General features: G+C 37.3%; 1 protein-coding gene across 1 annotated transcript; it reads right to left on the reverse strand.

Moving 5' to 3' along the window:
• Window positions 1-480: 480 nt before the first annotated feature.
• Window positions 481-21,737, reverse strand: LOC118782460 (synaptic vesicle membrane protein VAT-1 homolog-like). Its single transcript, XM_036535830.1, has 9 exons — window positions 21,523-21,737; window positions 19,890-20,019; window positions 17,641-17,856; window positions 16,269-16,411; window positions 12,693-12,796; window positions 11,525-11,580; window positions 11,081-11,275; window positions 1,937-2,020; window positions 481-598 (listed from the first exon to the last, which is right to left on the reverse strand). The coding sequence occupies exons 1-9, from the start codon at window positions 21,732-21,734 to the stop codon at window positions 482-484; spliced, it is 1,257 nt and encodes a 418-aa protein (XP_036391723.1). The 5' UTR covers window positions 21,735-21,737; the 3' UTR covers window position 481.
• Between the last annotated feature and the right edge of the window lie 1,396 nt (window positions 21,738-23,133).

A 23,133-nucleotide genomic window follows, 5' to 3' on the forward strand; every position in this document is an offset into this window, starting at 1 on the left:
TTTCTGAATGAATTTTTAATACAATAAGAAGATAAATATTAAACATAAAATAATTACATTTTGCATTTCTCAGTGTGAGCACTTTGTCTCGAGGGGATGCCTTACTGAAAGAATCTGTGACTCAGTGAATGAATCTTCATACTGAACAAAATGATTCAGTTCAATAAAAAGAGTCAAAATGCCCATCACTACTGTGCAGACGTTTCCCAGTGCACAGCATTGAATCACAGCAGCTTTTTTCATTGACACGAAATCTTGATAATACAGCATGAAGAGTCACACTTCAGTGTTTAACAATATTGCAAAGTCATATTTTCTTAAACTGTTTTTTTAACTACTGACAAGCAGACAGGTACAGTACTAGTAATACACATATGCAGTCACACTAACACACAGCACTACAGCATTTGTTCACAATGCACAGGTTTCTGCGCGACAAGTCCTGAGGGAGTCACAGCCAGGCTTACTGCAGTTGTGGTCATTACTGAATGAAGGGAATACGCTCCTTGTTGTCATTGTTATCCTCATGTTCCTCCTCATCATCATCATCATCATCATCATCACCCGCCTCACTGGTCTCTGTGCTGTCATTTGCCATCTGGAAGGTAAAGGCATCAGTCTGACTCTGGTACCTCTCAGACCACGGACATCAACATGCCAACAAGTGCATTCCAAGTGCTGTTACTGACCCCATTTAAAATTGTGTGAATGGGAAAACAAGATTATCACTACATTACTACTACTGACAATGCCATGATACCTAACAGATTCTCCAGAATGCAGTAGAATATAAAATCAGTTTAAACAAAGGTATGCAGCCATAGAGGAAAGAAAAAAACAGATTGGCTCTTCTTTCAAAAGGTCAGAATGAAGAGTACTCATCAGAGGGAAACAAAAAAAAAATCCAGCTTCTCTCTAAAAATTTTTCTGTTGCAACAGTACAAACACAAGTGTTGCCAAAGCCAATGTACGGCAGATATATTTTCCATTTTTCCATTTCCATATTTTTGTTTCTGTGTATGCACATTTGAACTTGGATTCCCTCTGAGGATTCACCATGGAAACCACTTAAGTGACGCTGAGAGATTTTTTTTTGTTTATAATCATCAGACACTGTTATGCTCCACTTTGCCTCCTGAAATGCCACATCACTGTCTTCACCACATTATCACCAATTTAGTTAGTCTCTTCTTTTAAAAGAGAATTTGCAATCCTTTCTGAGCATACCATTTTTATGTAACATATTCATTGCTGTCCAATTATGTTAGGTTTTCTTGATACTGCACTGTAATACAAGACAGAAATCGTGAGAAATTATGGCAGAAGCATGCTTTCAGATCTTGTAACATGTTTAGCACTCTATGATCAGAAAACAGTTCAATCATGATGACTATCACAGCCAGCTTATGTAGTCATTTATATTTTCTTGTGAAAATATCATGTTCTAATCTTCACAGCCACACTTACATTTTCTAGTAATTAAACCACTTCCAGGCATTTCTAGGTTCTTCAGTTATACATACACAAGTTGTGCCATACTGAATCTGCCCTTTGTGGGATCCCACCAGCAAGAAAATATAAAGTACCTGGATATCTACTTGGTGGCAACTGAGGGGACAGGATATCTGTGTCATCTGCTACTGCCAGACCCCAACACCTGTGGCCTCTTCCCCATGAGACAGGGCCCACAGGGGGGACACAGGGGAGATGAGGGGCAAAAATGAAATGTCAATTCAAACTCAGCAGCAAAAAAGGCATTCTAGGCATTGCACAATGAGCTGATTTGCATGACACCTTCACTGCGGTGTCATGTCAGAGGCAGATTTCCTGATGTCACAGCTGCTGCACTTACACAGAATTCAATCATTGTCAGCTGACAAACTGAAATAAAGAGCTTTGTTTCAGCTGAAAACACAGAGGATTCTGATTCACCTACCAAAGGTGTTGGGGATTTCTCCATATCCAGGATGAGTTTTCCTATGTTGCCTCTCTCATGAATTCTCTGCATGGCTTCTTTTACCTGTTAAAAATTCACAACACTTCAGGTCCTCTGTAATCCACCGTCTCTCACAGTCACAACAGTAACACCAGCTCAGTATGACTACGACAGAACCACTGACATGCATCAGAACACAGGATGTAACCAATTCTTTCTTAATTTCTTATTTGGTATTCTTAACTCACACTTCCACTCCTTCAGCTGCACATGTAAAGGGAAAAAATGGTGGCACTTGCCAACAAAATGGATATTGAATTGCTGTATTGCAGAAAAAAAGATCACTCAAAATTTGCACATCGATTGCTATTTTACTTTCTGGACATAATACAAACTGTTAAATATCAGACCCTAAGGTGTCGCATTTCAATACTAGCTACATCATCACAGTGTCTGTTTCAATGACAGAAATCTTTCATTTACTCCTCTAAGTAGTGAAAGTATTTAACGGGCGGGTTTAACATTGGTATGAATAGAGCTCTAAAAATAATGAATAAAGTACATTGGTTTGAGCTACAGGTGGCAGTAGTGGCAAAAACCTAATTGGAAACATTCCACTGTGCATTCAGAGTCAATTAAAGCTGAACACATTTCCTTTATCAGACTCATAAATGTTAAATTCAGCTAAAAAAAAAATATCCTGCTCTGACACTGAGCTCTGACTGGCAGCTCACACTGCCTGCAGGACAATAAGGAGATTTACTGCAACACTTCCCAAGAGGCCTGCCTTATGACTGAGCAATTTCAAATGTACACACTACAACAGATGTGCAAAAAAGGTGGTCAAATATGCCCTACAGTCAAACAAACACAACCAAGATATGCCATATGATCAAAAAGGCCACCCAATGGGCCTTGCAGAGCAACAGGCATTCATAAATACTAAATTGAGCTTCAGCCAGGTGGCTGCTAACAAATGTACACAAGTCCTATCCATGTTTAATAGTACATTTAGGATGTTCCTTCTATTAATGATAAATCCAGTCTATATCCCTGTCCACAACACCTTGTGGATATTCCAGTCTTTCAACATCACAACTGACCATTAGAGTTCATGCATGAAATGTGAAACATACTTATTTCATTTGGGCCACTCACATAAACAATGAGACAGCAGAGGAAAACAATACTGCAAAGCTTTCTACAGGTGGATGAACACAGAGGACTGCATGGTGGTGCAGCAGCATTCAATCAATTGCAGTAAGGAGGGAAACCTGGTGCAAGTGGAGGATTGTAAATTTATCGTTTTGAGAGACACAGAGTGACAGTTTTTATCAATATGATGACACCGCAGTCTGCATGTAAATACTACCTTAACAATTATATTCTACCCTGATTGTGTTCCATTGTTATTCCTCAGTTAATGTTTCCTTTGATTTTTGGCACAGACTAATATCTGCAATTAAAATGCAGTTAATCAATCCTTATGTAGGGATGGCTGACAAAGACAAATTAAAATATGAGGCTATCAAATGCATAGCACAAATTCTCACAGAATTCAAACAAAAGCTTCTTTAAGTGTGTCTTCCAGGAGTATTCAGATTATATTTTTTAAGTGTTATTAGGAAATAGAACTCATAACAAACATTGTTATTCTACCCTGACCTGGCCTCGTCCATCAGATATAAAGAAACAGGACAAGGAGACAATCAAGGACCTCATCAGAAAGTAGTGTGTTTGTGGCCCTTATTCCCTTATGGCAATGTCCCCCAACAAAAGCACTACATCACAATTATGGCACAAATGATTCAGTATTTACATGGCTATCTGTCAAACCCTACTGAATGCGCTTTTTAAAATTCAGCAAAAGAGCATCTGCCAAATTAATAAATTCAAATGCAAATGTAAAAAAAAATATACTGGCAGCTCTGAATTATCCAAACACCAAAACAAGGTGATTCAATACTGGCCTGTGATTGGGCAGACAGCTAATGAGGGTCAGTTGCAGTTCATGCACTACATTATACACTCCTTTAATAGACTCCAAAGTGATATCTCCCCAATTAACACTTGCTTAAGTACAAAAATATACCAACCATGTGTACAGGAATTAAGCTCAAAAAGAGGTACAAATTTCAAGTAAGAAGACGGCACAAAAATGTCCAAATCCAAAAAAAACGAACAATACATTTTTGGACAGTTAGGAGAGTAAACGGCACATGCTGCAGGACTACAGCATTAAATATTTAAAGCAGCACTTTACCAAATACATGGCCTGAGGGTTAAGTATTCCCATCCTTTGCTCAATGTTAAGACAGTTGACAATTTGCACTCATCAAATAGACTTTGCAATTTGAAGGAAAGCGAGAGAAACTGGCATGTTACAGGTTAACAAACTCATCCAGCTTCTAGTGAACAAACCAAAAAGTACAACAAAGTAAAACGTGTGTCAGTTAGATAAAATTCAAAGAAATGCTGAAATGGGGAAAAAAAAACAGCTGAGATACAGCTGAACCAAAGCCTGCTTCCCAAGACATGCCAAGGAGCAAATTATATCACTTTTTAGACCAGAGAAATTTGACATATCCATCTTACTTAAAATACACAATGATTAAACACAAGTTGAAAGTGGTGGGGCCAGTATAACTGTGCTAAAGCAGATGGAACTATGAGGCTGAGGAGCCAGTGGGCTGGAGAACAGTGATTAATAAGTTAGAGGTATGAGGATGGAGTGACCATGTACAGGACAGTCAAGAAACATCCTAAACTACCTTCAAAATTATTTTAGTTCCAGAGCAGAATATAAAACTGCATTCTATCAATGACACGTCGAACAGCTGCCAGCAATTACCAGCTCAGTTTTAGGAAAGGGTTAATTTAAACGGTAGAAGCAACAACATTTTAACAAGCAAAACATTTGTTTATGATGCAAGATCAGATTACAGCTGACTGATTGTATGACAGTTGTGTTGGTAATGAAATATTACAGTGTCATGCTGTTTTATCACATGTATATCACTCAAAACACAGTGCACATTGTCTATATATAAAACACAGATTGTATTTAAAAAAGATAAAAAGGAGAAAGTTTACACTTTAAATGAAGATTGACAATAACCACCATTCTTTTAGAGAATAATACTGAGAATAATGGTCATTCTTTTTGAAAACTATTTACAGATATTTAATAAAATGCAAGACATGAATAACAATATTTATGAAAAAAACTGTTCAGCTTTGATAAAACCCAAGTCACAAAACTACATGAAAAACTAGAGTGGTATTCAATATAGGGCATACTTCTGCCACTAATTTATATTGTTCACACACTGACAAATGCAGAGGTCAGTCACATAACCACTGCTCCACCTAGTGGTGATCAATATGATGAGGGGCCACAAACAGGATTTGTCCACTGGATGCTTTTATCTCTTTTGTAGATGAATTATCTACATGCCAGTAACTTTGAGAAAGATGGTATGTAAATGCCACTGGGGCTGGAGGGCAAGGGATTGCACTGAGTCTTCCACGGGGATTAGATTTTAAGATCTCCCTCATGATCTGTGTAGAGCCCCTGGAAACTTCTAAGTAGACCTCATGATTCTGCTCAGGAATTGTCCCCCTCACAGCAGCTCTTCAGCATGTAGTCCCTCTTTACAACCTGTAATCTCTGTTCCACATGCACTGAAAAACAGCTCTGCTGATTATATCTGAGCCTTATTTGTGCTCATTCTTCTGTTTTACTACATTTTTCTCTGTGACAATGATTAATTCCAATTCCTGCCAATACAATTCCAATACAAATCCCAGCTCTATAATTATTCATGGTATGTAGTCTAGTAAAGAGTTGTGCTTCTTTGGGGAAAAATGAAAAATGAATAACCAAAAGAAAATAGTTTTATTTTGCACCTATTCTAACAGTGTCTAAATGTCAAGAAAATGCAGAGGAATTATAAATATTTCCCACATTTTGGCTAATGACAATCCAAGGCTTTCTGCTGTGTGGCCAAGGCAACTCCTGCACATAACATTATACTGGCAGGATCTCAGAAATGAAAAGACAAGGATGTCTGAACAGATTATGTAATTAAGAAAAGGTAAATAAAAATAGGGTGACCCACCATGATGAACACTAATCTAATTCACGTCACTGTTGTTACAGAGGAACAATTATCACCATAAAAGAAAAACGGGTGACTGCACTGGGCCAAAAACAAAAGCTGTTATCTGAATGGCCTCATTAAAAACTGTTCACAGGATAATTAACACAACAGCCAAACTACTTATTCAATCCCCCATGAAAAGAAAAACTGTTCATTATTTATGAGTACAACTGAAATACATCAGGAGTAAAACATATTAATGAACACATTGTTTTTTACAAGAATTTTCCTGGTCATCACTTCATTCTGTAGAGTAGACAACACAGGAAAGGCTGGGGGATAGTGAAACCCAAGCAGACATGCACAATCAAGACGCAGAGGGGCTGGGGTGTCTTACTTTTATCACTTTTTCAATATGCATGTACTAAACCTACTTTAGACCAACCAAATGCCTCCTTGAACAGCTCTCAGAAAAGTTATTTTACTTAACATTGCTGCAATCATTTAAGGTGCGATGTCTGTTTGGAGTTCTCTCAAAAAAGGATAAAACATGAGAAATGTAATGATAAGAAGAGACTATTCAGCCCAACAGGACTCGTCATTTGTTTGTAAAATCTTGCCTTAAATTGTTACTGTCCTCATGTGGACCATTGCAATAGTAGTCAAAATGGATTTCTCCACTTTCTACATTTGTCTTAAGTTTTTGTTATTTATGCAAACTTTTACAGTGCAAAACCAGAGCTGAGAGAGAATGTGAGGGTCCTGAATCACTACTTCCAAAAACTAGCAGTAATACCTGAAAAGAGGCCTGATTTAAAATGTAGAGATCAATACTGAAACTGATACTGAGCTGAAGTTAGTTCATTGGCCATAAGCACTGGTAATTAAGATCTAAACTGTGATTTAAGGTTTGCTGTTAAAAAGGTGAAAAACTCAGCTAATTATCTGACTGCTGCAATAAACAGTTAGTTAATCATTAAGCTAAGCATTAAGCCTTAATGTGAAGAAACAAGTGGAAAATTCCCTGTCACTCCCTTAAAAAGGAACAAAACTATTATTCAGAGAGCAAATCTGACTCTATGTTCATATAAATAGTACGCCTAAGCTAACCTAAAGATATTTTGGACATTAATAACACTATTAAAGTCCAAAATGATATCTTAAACTAACTTTTCGTTTACAATTCTAAGACTACAGCCCTGCGTATAAAATGAAACCTAGATATTGCTATGTATGAACTGTAGAATTTTGTCCAAAACTAATCATCAGCCCTACAATTATGTCTGGCAAAAAAGGAATTCCAAAAAGCTGAGAGTCAACAGGGGACATGTCAAGCCTTCAGGCAGCTCAAGGACTGTGCACTATAAAATTTATTTAAAAGACCGGATATACATGGATCATTCATTCATTTTTTTTCTTAAGTGACATGGTGACTAGTTTCAAAAAGCCAGTGCTTAACAAATGTGCATACAAAAAGGAGTATCTAACCAAACATGAATATGATATGAAGCACAGAGAAGTGGCTTTGCATTCTGTGAACACCATTTTAGCATTGTATTTGATCTTTTCACTGATTTTCTTGTTGCTCAAACTTCTAATGAAGTTATATTTTTCTTTGTATGGCCAAAATTAGGTCATGTTTTATACTGTTATGTTATTATAATTCAGTTTTGTTCTCATAACTCCTAGTTAGACCAAATATAGTGGGTATCATTTATTCCTCAAAGTCACATGTCACAAATGGTCAAATGTATTTTATTTTATTTACAAAAAGCACTGGAACTAAACGTATGTATTTAAAATAACCCTGAATGCCAACAAAGTCTGTGTCTTCCTGGCAGTATACAAAGAGGAGTAAAGGAAAAACTCCAATAGCTCATCAGTTTCAACATCCCTGAAGTTTGTGTTGCTGGTAAGAGAATGGCACTTCAACGCTGAGTAGTTGCCCTTAATGAAGGACTCTTGGAGTTCATAAATCAGGGATGGCTTTCTCACATCTGCAGACTGGCCTGGGGTAAGAAAGAGCAGACAGTAGGTATCTGACAGCACTACTTGTCATATCAGACATCAGGGTGGTCCCAAGATACTGATTATGTGGTCCCCAGAAAAAATAAAAATAAAAAACAGTCTAAACAGAGCAGGCATTTCTGTATATCTGCAACTCAACAGAAACACAGATAGAATCTATTTTCTTTTGTTTCTTTTATTCTCTCTTTGAGCATTGTCTGTAATTTAAAAGCAAGAAGCTTATCATTATAAAGTTCATCAACACAGCTCAGTGACACTTTCATTGAATTATATATGGCATTGATCTAAATATTTTAAGAATTGTTTAATCAGTTCAAGACATCTTCAACAGAATTAACTCATCAGGCTTCACTTCTGCTGGCAAGTATTATCTGGGTGTACAATTAATTCACTCTTCAAAGGAAAGCCCTGTCAAAACAGAAAATCGTATACCTCTGTAAATACTTCATATTGAGATCAGTTTTTATCTTACGCTTGTATGAGGGGTCTGTTTGATATGCCACTTAGACATTTCATTATATCATCATTCATTATATATGGAATTACATTTTATACTGACGTTTTGAAATATGTATCCCTTATATTTTCAATATCATATTTGACCATAAACTGAACCTTACTGCTTTACTGAGATGAGTGATAACCTCCCACAGTGTCAAGCTGGAGACGGCATGTCCCCTGCACAGGTGACTCGCTCAGGTGATATTATAACACGGTTTTTTGCAATGTCCCAAACCTTATTTACCTATTTGCATTCTTATTCAAAATTCAGAATGAGTGACATGCAATATACAGCTGCTCCTCAACAGCATTAAGTTACTCAAGACATGACAAAAGTAATAGCTTTATTACATAACCAAAACAAGATGTTCTGCCTGTGGTATTTACTGTTCAGTAACATCCTGTGGTAACACTTTATTTAAATAACCAAATGCCTTAAAACTTTATTCCCTGCATCCCAATATATCAGAGGCTAGAAAAATCAAAATTTTATATCTTTTATGATCACCTATGTTATGTGTCAAGCACTTACAGACATGACTGAGAAGTTCCAACCACGTCTTGTAAGCCAACAACCAGACGTTCATCTTGTAGTCAATGACTAAGGCCAGCCTTAATACCAGCCACAGTGGGACACACAGACACACAGAAGCCTGTCAAACAAGCAAATTTCTGTGGATAGCTCTCTAGTCACTTGAAGACACCATCACTCATGTAATAAAACCAATCGTGAGTGTACCAGTTTCTGGTTTGTGAATGATGTTTATATAAATATGTACTCTGCATTTTCCTGGTTGCTACAGCATTTGTGACTAAAGGCAGCAACACATAAACCAGCCATATTCCAGATTTGCATATCATTAAAGTAAGGCGTAGATGACGCTGCCAAAGCATTACCATCTGGTCATCAGAAGATGGAGAATTTTGAGCAAAGAGATTGTATCAGCTCTTAACAGATGTTTAGAAATGCTTTGCATTTGTAGAAATTGATGGCACTCTCATGTGAGAATATACACAGTATCAATGAAACATGGCTATGTTTATGTCCAACTCTTAAGCCTGAAAAGGTTTCAGATATGATGCCTTTGAGTAAATGGGAGGTATGGTCTTGAATTCTCTTCAGCTTTTATCAGGCGTCTATGTCAATTGCTCAATCCAAAATAAATTCATGGCTGTTAAGATCATTTATAGTTACCAACTAACCTTTACATGGCAAATAATAAAACTGCTGAAACCATAATTACTGTGAACAAGACCGGAGAGCCATTGGTCTTATGTTGCCCCTAAAAATGGACTCGGCCAGTATAGTGACAAGAGAAGCAACACTTTTTGCAGCTTGCAAAAATCTGTCCCCACCTTAATGCTATGTTTCCTGCAGCCATATGAGTCATGTGATAACAGCTTGAGAACCTGAACTGCATGCCATTAGATTTGCCTTTCTGAAAGAAATAAGTGTATCTTTTGAAAAGCCCAGAAACCAAAGCCTGGGTCTACTCTATGGCACCCTGCTGCCAGATGCCAGTGCAAATCTCTCTTATTGAGATTGGACACCATGTAACAAGGGCCTGTTTCAAAGCACCAAACAGAGCCTCTTCACTGGTGATGGCATTTGTAAATATTCATTCAGGTCAGTATGAGTTCAGCTATGAATTATGTGTTTCGGCCAGTCAAACAACCACAGAAAACTGTTCAGGTAAACACCAAGAGCTACAATAATACATGTCTTTACAGAAGTTGATGCAAGGAGTTAAATGGTATGCAGGAAAACACAATGTCCTTGTGCCTAATGATGCAGAAATAAGGGAAATAGGACTGTTGTTGCTTTCTATAAGCTGGACTTTGTACCACACTACTTAACAAATGAAGCAAAAGTTTGGAAGACAAGAATTTCCTTTAAAACCCATACAACATGCATGAAGTCTGTGTACATTGCTGAATTTTTTTCAGACTTCAGCCAACACCACAATGATTACCTCTGTGATCCTTTCACATCTCACCTGTTCTTGAACTATGAATCACTGTTATTACAATGTTGAGATTTAGTGGAGTTCACAAGAGGTTGATAGTATTATGGAAGGATAAAGGGTCAAAAGAGTAATCTGAACACAAAGCTCTGAAAAAAAAAAACAGCGCCGCAGCGACTACTTGTATTTTGTGGCATAACTCAATATGTTGACTCTGTAGCAGCCTCAAAAATAACAACAATAAAATCTCAGAGGATGTAAAAAAAAAAACCTTTACCATCTGTGGGGCTAACAGAGCCCTTTGGAATAACCTGTCCAGAGTGCACGAGCATTTTCCACATATAAGTGTTGCAGTGATCCCTTTGAAACAACAATATGATCTTCTACACTGTGATAAAATCATAAATACCAAAAGCTGTGATGGCTACATGTTTAATGTGTCTTGCATTAAAGCAGCCAAACAGGCAGCGATGGAAACATACTAGTGATGTTCCTGCAGTCCAGCAGAGCCTTTTTCTCCTACCACTGCCTCTAAGTAGAGCCCTTACCTCTTCCAGAGCCCATAATGAGTCTACACGGGGTTTTATCTTCTTTTGGTTGTAGAGGGAAAATAGTTTCTGCACCACGGTTTTCACCAGGCTTCCACGGCCTTGTTTGAAAAGAAGATTCAGGAGCGAGAAGCCTGCAATGACTTTATTCTCTTCGTAGAGCTTAATGGGGTTCACTTTATCCATTTGCCACCACTGGTAGTAAAATATAAATATAGACATATACAGTTACAGATAGTTATACCATTATGTGTTACAATATGACTGTTAGAATATGACCAAAAAACCTCAATGGTAGAATGGTCGTCAGAGAGTTCATTGCAAAATAAGAATTTTTTTGCACATGTTTCAATATTTCCTCATTTGAAAGGAATGTCATACACATAAGATCCTTCGAGATCAACCAAACAGGATTGCTCAGAAAGAAGCTCCAAAAATACTTACAGATTTTGCTAAACTGAAGAAACTTTTTGTTTCCCCTGTCACCATGTTGGATGAACCTGTAAGCAACAAGAGTACAGGCAATCAAACAAGTGTTTTGTGACTGTGAATAGTAACAGAAAATTGTTGGCACCAATGGTTATCTGCCTGCCACAGCCAATCTGAGCCTGAAATTTTTGATTAATATAATTATGTGATTCATTTTTCAATTGCCATTGCAACTGTGAGAGCAGTATGAGTGTCGATGCTGCCTCCTATTTCTGCCTAATGCAACTAGATGGCTGAAGGCTGAAAATGCTTTTTTCAATTAAAACATTATAATGTAACTGAAAGCTGAAAGGAACAGAATACATTTGGACAGACTATTTAAACATGGTTTTGACTTAACTGTTTGTTCAGTCTTTTCTGTAATGACTAGATCATTTTTCAAATAGGTTCAAGAGGCTGCATGAATCCCATTAGAAAAAAAAAACACGTTCATCCAATAATACACGCTTTTTCTTGTCAAACATCAATTTTCATTGTTTAGGCACCAACTTTCAACAAAATACGTAGTGATCAGTGACAGAGATCATGATCATACACAACAAGAATAACCCATATGTTGGTAACAAATGCAGAAAGATAACCATACATAAAATGTATTCAAAACATATCGCAGTAACAAATCTATCCAAACTAAAACAAACCAACACACACATAACAGAATGGAATGGTTTCATAAAAGGTTACCTAAGACTGGCTAAATGACCACATAACCTACCTCACCCTGTGCAGACCCATCTCATTGTACAGAACAAAACCATTTCATATGGTTTTTATTAGCAAAGTTATTTATAATTACCAACAATTGAGTCCATGGACTTCCATTAAATTAATGAGCAGAATACACTTTATCACATTTCAACACAATAAAATGTATCATATAATCATATATGCCTATCATAATCGCTATATAAATGTACATGACATTCATTCATCCCCTAGACTGACAAAAACTGTTAGATAAAGGAATGAGTGTGGTTTTGTAGTCTTAGGTGGCATTAATTCAGGTAATTGCTGAAAGAATTCTTTGCGCTAGGTGAGGTTTTGATTTTGTGTGCCAGCGTTTTTGTGCATGTGTGGTGAGTAACCATGCACGGAGTAATATGGAGCATCCTGTCATACACACCGTAAAGAATGTAGGTTCCCAAGGGCTTCAGCAGTCCCAACCCTTTCCCGGTGTTCTCTCCACACAAACAGTCAAGGACGATGTCTACTCCTTCTGGGGAGATCCTGCAAAATCCACAGAGTCAGCAAATAACCCTGACTCTTCATTTCTGTACATTTTCAGCACTAGGCCTTGACCTTCAATAATCATAATTTAAATCACAAGTTTTTATTTGTAACTGGTTTTACAGAATGAGCATTGACAGAATATAATCACACATGCCTTATGTAAAATGTTCACAGAAATGATCATATTTTGTTCTTGGGAAAAGTCACATCAGATTCATGAAACATGCAGAAACACCCTATTTTGTGCTTTCCCTTGTTCATATAATGATTGGATTGTTAGATTCCCATCCATGGTATCTGTAAATAGCATAAGTAAATGGCCTGCATTTTTTAATGTATAAGTAGTTGTATGTAGAAAACATCAACTGCTAGATGAAAAGTCTAACAATTAAATTTGTGAAATACAAATTTCATTATTATATAAGATAAAAATCAATTTATATATTGGAGTCCTTTCAAATTCATGCTCATTTCGACCACTGGTTTCCCAATGTTCCAGACACTCCACTCTTCACACTATGAAAAATATATCTTGCATCCACCTCTATTAGGATTCTGTATATTAGGCACACTTTTCCCAAGGACAAAATATTATCATTTCTACAAACATTTTGATGAATGTTATACCTGTTATACCCACAAAAAATGTTCCTACTCACAAACAGTGAATCTGGTCCACTGTGCTCTTCTAAAAATAACAAAATCTATTCATCAGAAAAACCAATGCCCTTACTGAGATCAGCCACTGTCCAACAATGGTGAGCATGCCAGTTTCCTAACCACTTGACACCAGAACAAGATCCTGCTGTTAACATACTCAAGGCTTAGGCTGAATATATTAACACAGGATAAGGCTTTGCCAAAATTGGTGACAATCAAAAATAAATATAGCTGTAAGCTACCACCTGTGAATCAGGGTTAAGCTGGCATAGGCTATAGTTTAATGATCCCTCTAATAGACAAGGACTGTCTGTATAGTGTAAGCTAGTGTTCTTTACTGGGGACAGTCACATTCCAAACTTTGACACATCTGACCTTCTCAAATCCTGTGTTCCCAAATCTGAATGCTGTGCTGTTCAACAGTTCAGGAATGAGTTGCTAGTTAGTAGGTTTGCAATAAGAAAATCATCATTTATTATGCTTGTTTTAATTGGAATTCACATTTTATACAAGCACCATGTTCACTTATCAATTAAATAATTTGCAGAAATGATCAGAGAGGATTATCAGAGAGAAATTTTAAATATTATACCATGGAATGAACACTTGGACACATGGAATTTCAAACCATGAGTAAAATTATGATTATTGTGAACCAGTAAGCACCAAGAGGTACCATATCTCAGGTTTACCATTTCTGAACAACACATCTAAAAATTTGCCACCCAACTAGATTCATATATTTGCAGGTGTGAGCAAAATATATATATAAAAATTTGCTCACACCTGCAAATATATGAATCTAGTTGGGTATATATTTGCCTATTTTCAGTGCACAGAAAGGGAAAAGAATAATGATAAGACAATGTTAATAATTAATTTATGGCTAAACATATTGCAGGTTTTCTCCACATGAACAAATGCAAAAACACTAAAATAACCAGGCATGTCAATGATGCTGAACTGGGTCTTGCAAGAGGGACGACTGTCGACATTAGAATAACAGAATAATGATTGGAGCTCTCACACCAGTAATTTGTTTAACATATTTATTTTCAACTGATAATCAATAAAGTGTATAAGTGCCCTAAAAAAGTATAGTGTGTTTTAATGTGTATGGCATTTTGTGAAGCAGCAGCAATATGCTTCTAACAACTTAAGTGAAAGCAACATTCTGAATCTAGTATGAACAAGAAAAGCCAAAGCTTTTCTTTCTGTGTAACAATGAGACTGCCCATTGAACAAAACAGGTCAATGGTCTTGTGATGCCTATTGTAAAACTTGATACTCATTTAATTTGACTTTTCTCTTGATCCTGGGTGGTATGCAAGGCAACAGAGATTATGGGTGACTGCCATAGACTTGATAAAAGCAGCACTATACAAAAGGGTTAGATTAATAAAACTTGTACAGTCCTGCTTTTATCAAGTCTATGCCATAAAGTCCTTTTCCTACACGTACAATTTTTCAGCAAGCTCTAAAAGTACTAGGAATGTGAATCATCCCATGTAAAAACCCTAAGCACTGACAAGCTTGCCGTACCAGAAATTATACAGTACATTCAACATCTACCGTAAGGCACAGCAGTAACATCTGGCTCGCAGAGTACAAATTCCTGATGACCATAATACCATAATCTGGCCATTTCACAAAGTACTGCTCTGCCACTCCAGGTCCTACAGTGTGAGTACCAAAGCATTCTGTTATCAGAATGTTTCACACTTATCTTCACAAATAACTGTTCCCTCAAGGAAAGGGCCATTGACTCACAGCAGCAATGTTCCACCTCAAGAGCTGAGTTCAACAAACTTGTAAGGTTTGCATCTGCCATGACATAACACATTTCTGTCAACACTTCACATGGGCAGGGGAGGTGACTGAAATCCTTTTAAGAATGAAAAGCAAAATCACACAGCAGTCATTTGGACTGAATAGACCAAGCAATTTAATAACCATTACACTATGCCTTGCCTATTAAAGGTGTATCCACTTCAAGAACCAGCCGGCCCCTCAACCATATTCTACTGGTTACTCTCAGGCTGAGCTTTGTGTTGCCATGGAGATCAATGCCACACAAGGCCAAGGAAAGCAATGCCAAGTGACTGCATCTTCAGATGAACACTGGACTCAACGTGTGCTGCCGGCGTGTGTCTCCCCGGGCTCCTTCTCACTGTACAGTTTCTACATTCATTGGATTGCCTTTTGAAATGTCTGAAATGTCTTTTTCACTGATTTAAAATAACTGAGCTGAGCCGAGTTACTGAAATAGTACATGTCTTGTAAAAGCTCTGTAGTAAAAAACACATATGAAGACATTCCTAAAATGAGGTTCATAATGATTAAAATTATGCATCCTCACACTTGTTATTACAGCTACTCCCTATAATATTATTTCACAGATTTTTCTTACCCCTATTTCTATACATTTATATAAGCTGTTTCCATCTGCAATCTTCATTATTATCTTAATGGGTCAGCAAATATATGTGTTTTGTTAAAAGAGTTTATCGAAGTTGGAGTAGTTCATTTACATAAGAATATGGAAGAATGTGTCTTATTCTAATGACATAAAATGATGCAGACATCCATATTAAAGCAAAGCAGAGGGTGGCTTTTACTAGCCCTGAATGTCTGAACTGCCTCACTGATCCACCAGCTGATCTCCCCCGTACAGCACATCTCATCACTTAGTTACATAATAACATTAGTAATCGTTACATTTTTTCACTTTGGCAGGTAGCAGGTAATACTCAGCACTGCCATGCCTTAATGTAGATACAACGCACTGTAAAACAGCAGCAGGTCTTACTTTTTAACTTCTTGCACATAATCAGCACTTCTGTCGAAGAGGTGAGTCACAGAGTCTTTGATGGCTTCATTTTTGGAGGGAGACGCTGTTCCAAAAACCATGACACTGGGTATGGTGGAGCACAGCTGAGCGACAGCTTGTCCCTGAAAAACATAACCATTGCTGCCAGTCTGTGCAATTTGTAGACCACATGGTTTCCATTCCCACTCAAACATGCCCATTTTCACATCCCCTTTTCCATACTCTCAATCACTACACAACCCTGTCATTGTAGCATAACTTTAGAATTTCTTCTGATATGCACAGCAACATATATGAGTAGCAATAATCAACAGATCAAGTATGTCATATACTTTGATGTACCTTATTTACAATACAATTTTTTTGTACGTAATGTAATTGCATTAATGGAATAATAGCTGTACATCTATCAACATTACAACAACAACCTATAGATCACAACAGGTACATAAAAGACAAATCCTAACTTTGTGGGGAAAGTCCTCACAGTTTACTAAAACTGCTAGTTCTCCTAAATTAAGACCAGGCCTCCACCACAGCATGTACCTCATGTCACTGAGGAGAGAGACAGTGTGTTTAAGGAGAAACAGCCATGATAGACCACTCTTATTCAGAACCAGCCATGTTCAGAACTACCACTGTGTGGCAATGTTACTCTCCAGTCAGGGAACTAAAATAGAATACTCAAACTGCCATGGGTGTTACTGATATTTAAAAAAAATGCTGCATAAAATACTGCAAATCATCTTAATTTAAAATCAAATATATTACTTCAAACATGTATAACTGATGCATATAAGATGCAATCCTTCATCAAAATGTAAACTTTTTGTCACATTTATCCATGTTGTACAAATCCACACCCTTTCTTCATATCCCCAGTTGCCTGCTATGAGTGCTAAATACGTCCTATACTAGAGACATTCCAGTTACAGACTTAACTCTCTCTAAAAGTCAATTATCTTTATAAGAAGCATAAGTAGGCCAGGTCTTTGCTTTCAGTACTTAGGTTTTAACAAGGTAATGTGCACACCTGACACACTAAGTGCCAGATCTGCTGTAGAGGGAAGGATCTTTTAAAAACTCAATTTTTTTGCTTGCATTCACTAGCCATTATGTGGACATCTCTGTACTTAATCAAGGTAACAGCATTACATAAAACAGTATTAGCTGTACTAGATGATATTCATAGGCTACCTCCCTGATTGTGAGTAACAACAGAAAAGGAGAATGACAACAGTGGTATCTATAGTAACATCAACCTGACTTTTGGTGATCATGAATATATTCTGTGTGAACAGCTAACCTACAGAACTATTGTTTTCTACCAGTTATTGAAGGATTGACTTACCACAGCACCTCCTACAGAGTGCACTAACACGGACATCCCTTCCCGAAGACTGGCAAGCTCAAACAGCATTATGTAGGCAGCCACAAAGTTCAAGGAGAAAGCAGCTGCCTCAGGGAAAGTCATATCATCTGGGATCTTGTAGACGAATTCTATAGACGTGCATACCACCTCTGCCCAGGCATTGTAATTCACAAAGGCCATCACCCGGTCCCCTATCTAAAACAAGGCAAGAAATTAATGTTCTTGACTGAGAGGGTGTGAACACACAGCAGTGATCAGGGACAAGACCAAGTTAGGCTGAACATGCCTGAACTGGCCCTTGCAGTATAAGAGCATACATAAACAAGTTAGCAAGTGAAACCAGTTTGCTCTACTAAAAGATAAATCAATAATAAAGCCACTTATTTCACTTGTCATTATTTTTATTTTTCTTGAAAGATTGGTGTTGAAGGTGACAAACCAGAGGGGCACATCTGAGTGTAATCTAAGTGCAAGATTAATTCTAACTTGCACAATATTACCAGTTTCAGTAACCACAATAATGATCATTAAATATTTTACCTTCCATAAGAGACAGATGTTTTGGCATCCCTGAATCATATCCCTGTGATAACATCACTCACTGTCACACATGACAGTGTATTATTCCCTCCAAAGGATTACATCATAGTTCACAGCTATAATTACGTTTGTGGATGGCTTTTTAAACATTTTAAAATATTTATTCAGTTATTTATAACATGAATGCAGCCAGTGAATTGTGTCCTGAAGCTAGGCTCCTTTTCAATTCAGTTGTTTCCAGCAGGAAGCATGTATGAGAGATATGGCAATTCAATCTTGCAGTTTATCTAATTCTTAACCTGAAACATCCCTCTAACGCCTAGTCTATGTTTGCTAGGTAAAAATCCACATTAATTTTCTTCCCACTGTCTGGTAACCCATGACAACCCCATTAATATTCACACTCTGCCAGGTTCCATACAGGTTGGGAACAACTAATGCAAACAATGCTGCCCATGTGTTTAAGATAGCTAGATCACCACTGTTAAGCCTGCAGCGTAATCTACAGCTGCACTTTGCATCACTATCATCAATGGTCTTTGCAAAGCCTACATGAATGACAAAGACTACTACAAGGCAAGGCAAGGGAGCAGAACTGGTATGGGTAGCATACAGCCACACATACCAAAATCTGCCTCAGTCTAAATGAATGGGCCATGCCAGCATGACGTGAGAGAACAACAACTGCACTGCCATTTCGTTTCATAATATTGTGACTTGATAATAACTTTTACATTTGGTTTTAGTCTTTTATTCTTCATCAAATTTACAATTAACCAAATTGTTCTGCTCATGCAATAAAAGCAGTTTTCAGAAGGGCTGCCCAATTATTCCAAAAGGATACACAGTTGGGTAAAGGCACATGCTGTAGTATTAGCATCTGACACACATATCAAGGGAATCTAATAATGTCCTTCCTGACATCTTGTCATTTCTGATGTTTGCACTCCATGGGGCTGCTAATACATCTTCACGCTGTTAAAAATGTGTTTGCAGGACAGTCAAGGAACATGTGTCATCAACATCCTATGTGCTGTTTTGTAACAACATGGGTGTTTGATATTTCTTGGATTAGGGAGGATTCTGTTCTGTTATACCTACCAGTATTTTTATATTTCTACAACAAGTGTGGGGGGGGGGGGGGGGTCAGATCTGAATAGATTGCATTTCAAAGCAAACCATTCAGGTCTGTACAACAGTAAGAGTAATAGTAAGCAGCTTCCGCGTATTTTTACTGAATCAGCCTACTAGCACTGCACTTTCTACAAGTACATACCTTTCCCCTTACATAGATACAGGGCAGGTAGACTAGTTTTTTTTATACGAAGAGAAAAAATACTGTCTGTTTTGAAGGTGAGTTTTGATAGGAAAAAGGCAAATTAAATATAGATTTTTTTAGCATTTACTTACTTACTTACTTCACTGGAAATAAAGACAGTTGATTTGACTAAGAGACTAATAACACACCAGTTCAAGAGGTCATCATTGCTTTAAAATAAAAAATGGAACAATTTTGACAACAATTATATAGCATATAAATACCTACAAATAAGGAAAGTGCAAAGAATAAAGAAAGAAAGGAAATACATACAACAAAATGTCTGTGCTACTTCCACATTAGAAATTTGTTCATTGATCCAGTAATTCACATACATTTTACAATGTTTAGACTTCCTTGATTCACTGACCTCAAATCCTTTTGTGTTGTTTCCCATTTCTTCCACTATTCCAGAACATTCAAATCCAGGCACAAGCGGAGTCTTGGGTGGATTATCGATATTTCCTTGCCGTACCATCAAGTCAAGAAAGTTCAAACCACTACAAAAAGAAACATAATTTTACTGCATTTGCTTTCGAACAGCTGTCAGAGTACCAATTGTGTAATGTGTTATATTGAAGTCATGTTTAAATTCAAGTTCAATTGCTTTCAAACAATATTATTATAAATTGCAATAGTTGAAAAGTTATTTTTTAATTAATTCATTTTATTATAATCTATTTTTTATTTATAGTAGACAGGTGAGGTGAAAAATGGCATATTATTTTACATCGCACAACATGTGATGAATGAAGTTAGTGTTGTGCCTAATTATGCATGCCATTTCTTCTGGCATTTAAATGACAGCAGAAGGGCAGAACAAAATTCTGAGAGTTAACACAGCTCTTCCTGTACATTCCTAGTAACCGAGAAGTGCTATATCTTCAGCCTGTACTGTTTCTCACTTCAAATATGAGGAAAACATTTGTGCAACATTTGTGTGTACATCAGGCCCCCATCTTCAAAATACTACAGTATATTAGGGCATTAAAATTATCCAAAGTCAATTAAACAGCAGAGCTATCAGTCAGCACATCCCATTTGGTCAGCTGTCAGATTTATTTTATTGAACCAAGTCTTCATTGTGAAACTGTGAATAAAAAGAGTCTTCTGAAGCTACAGGTTGAGCGCTCTGGGAGATGAATTCTGGTTACAGCCAATTACAGTATAGTGACAATACACATTACAGATGCACACCACATGCATACATAGAATACCTGTATGTATGAGTTTCCTTCCTTATCAATATCTTTGAGGATCAAATCCCTGGTGGAGACAAAATATGTTCCCTATATCCCATAATACTTACCAAAGACGATTATGAGCGTCACGATGCTCTGCCTCAGCCTACCCGACTCTATAGTTTACCTGATCCTGACGCTTCCATTACATGTACAAATATAAGTACTGTTAAACTCAACTGCATTATATCCTTATTTCTCCCCAGACAGCTCAACGTTGAGCACAATTCTTGTGACAGACAATTTAGACAGAGCGGCTCTCTTCGGTTAAATGAAAAAAAAAAAAAAAGAAATCTGGGCAAAGGCAATACAATATCAATGCATTTGAAAATTATTTAGGGAAAGTCTCCACATCGTAGCCCACATTTATGGAGTGAACAATCTGTCGTAAAGAATGACCCGCACACTTCTGGGAAATCACTTGAGCACCTTTAGTTACATATGTAAGTCCGAGTTCATGTGAAAATAAAAGTCAAAATAAAAGCGTGTAAATTGAAGTACACAGAAAACGGCCTGATTTAACAAGCAGTAATATATGTCCGTTTACGTCCACTGATATATAAAATATTAATCGAATTGATTAACAAAAGAATTTGCATTGATATTCAATGTAGAACATTCAAGAAGTTGCTACAGGTATTGCGAAGGAAAAGTTCAAAAATTGCATTCAAATTGTAAAGGCAATTTTACCATGCAGTCAAACGCTTATACCAATTGTCAAGAACAACGCTCTGTGATTGTATAATGATAACGAACATTTACCAAGCTTTCACATGGATTTTCACCTCCCCTTCCTGCGGTTCAGGCATCGGTCTCTTAGTTACCCGGAGTTTGTTGAGACCCCCGAATCCGGTTAATACCACGGCTCTCATTTCTGTAGTGTTCCCTGCAGACATGCGGCTTCTATGCTCTTTTCTATCATTCTTTATCATATTTTGCGTCTCCTGTGCATTTTCCGCTCCTTCCTTTGCCATGTTTGTCGGTACCCTGGGATGACAGAAATGCGCGCGAGCCAGCGATTCCTCCCTTCCCCTTTTCGTCTCAGGTGTTGCTTCCAGTGCTACAGCTGCCTCCTGTACAGCAGCCTAGGGTCGAAGATTTCTGAGTGGTCTCTGCTTACCGTAACTGTGGGTATATATGTGCAGATAGGAACGATTAAATAAAATTGTTGAACTACGTAATTAAGGAATCCTTATTTTAATAACGGTACAGGATTTTCAGAGGACAAGATCTCTTCGAGACACCCACTAAATGCATTAGGCATTGAGCGCTAGGAATCATTAACTCCCATTGAAATGTTCATTTCAGGAAGTGGAAATTAGAAAATTTTAAAAGCACATACAATTGATAAAATTAAGATTTACAGGCTTCCTTCAGGCTGTATCTGCAATATAATATAATGTTGTCAGTACAAAGGTTGCCATTTTAAATTTGTAAGAACACACCCATATCACACCCCAAGTCAGCTTAAACCAAGGCCTGAAAATCACCGTAGGGTACTGAGTGATGGCTGTAAACTAGGCAAGTGTGCATGTTGTGGATGAAACAAAACAAGGCATGTTAGCATTGAAAGAGTCACCCAAGACTCACAGGGATATACTTGGTTTCTGGCATGCAGGTATTGGAAGTACCTTTCTTACCAGGACAAATTTTCAGCTGTACAAGATGGATTATGAAGGATAATGCAAGAGAATCTTCCCAGACCCTTATCTATTCAGTTTTGAATTAAAAATTGTGAATCAAAATGATTAAAATTAAAATGTTTAAAATCTGTAGTGCACACTTACAAAGGCAGGTGGTCCAAAATATCACTAAGCCACAGAATGATAAAGAGTTTTGCTTTATAATACATGCACACAAACTCCCAAAATCTCAGCAGTGATGACAAAATACAAAAGAACACACTCTGCACCAGGGGTTGTTATAGAATATCTCCAAAAAATGACTAAACTGGAGCCTTCTTTAATAACATATAATTGCCAACATTGTAGTTCTTCCACACTCAAACCTAATGCTGCCATTAATCTCCAGCCATGACGGATTTGTAACTGGTTTTAATCTATGTATTTACTTATTTTATAGCCATCATACCTGTCAGGCAGGCTAACCTTAGTAGTAAGAGCTTTGTAGTAAGACATTTCTGCCTTGTTAAGAGGCCCAGCATTTTACTGATGTGGTAAATGTCACTGTCAGTGGAGCAGAAGACCAGGGTCAAAGAGAACTTAAGGTGAGAGCATTGCCATCCAAGATTCATCTGTTTTGCTGAATGAGCACCACCTAACAGTCCATCAGATGCTTAAAACTTACTTGTCATCAGTGAGAGTCAGCACATGTAACTGAACAACATGATGCTTTGTCATCTCTTGCATGTCA

The sequence above is a fragment of the Megalops cyprinoides genome, chromosome 8, assembly GCF_013368585.1.
Source record: "Megalops cyprinoides isolate fMegCyp1 chromosome 8, fMegCyp1.pri, whole genome shotgun sequence".
Classification (NCBI taxonomy): domain Eukaryota; kingdom Metazoa; phylum Chordata; class Actinopteri; order Elopiformes; family Megalopidae; genus Megalops; species Megalops cyprinoides.

Excerpts from the sequence above, each read along its gene's own strand:
- LOC118782460 (XM_036535830.1), bottom strand. The coding sequence starts at position 21,734 with ATGGCAAAGGAAGGAGCGGAAAATGCACAGGAGACGCAAAATATGATA. Across the intron at positions 17,857-19,889 it reads ACAACACAAAAGGATTTGAG|ATAGGGGACCGGGTGATGGC; the intron begins GTCAGTGAATCA and ends GCCTTGTTTTAG. Across the intron at positions 11,581-12,692 it reads GGGAACCTACATTCTTTACG|GTTCATCCAACATGGTGACA; the intron begins GTGTGTATGACA and ends TGTTGCTTACAG.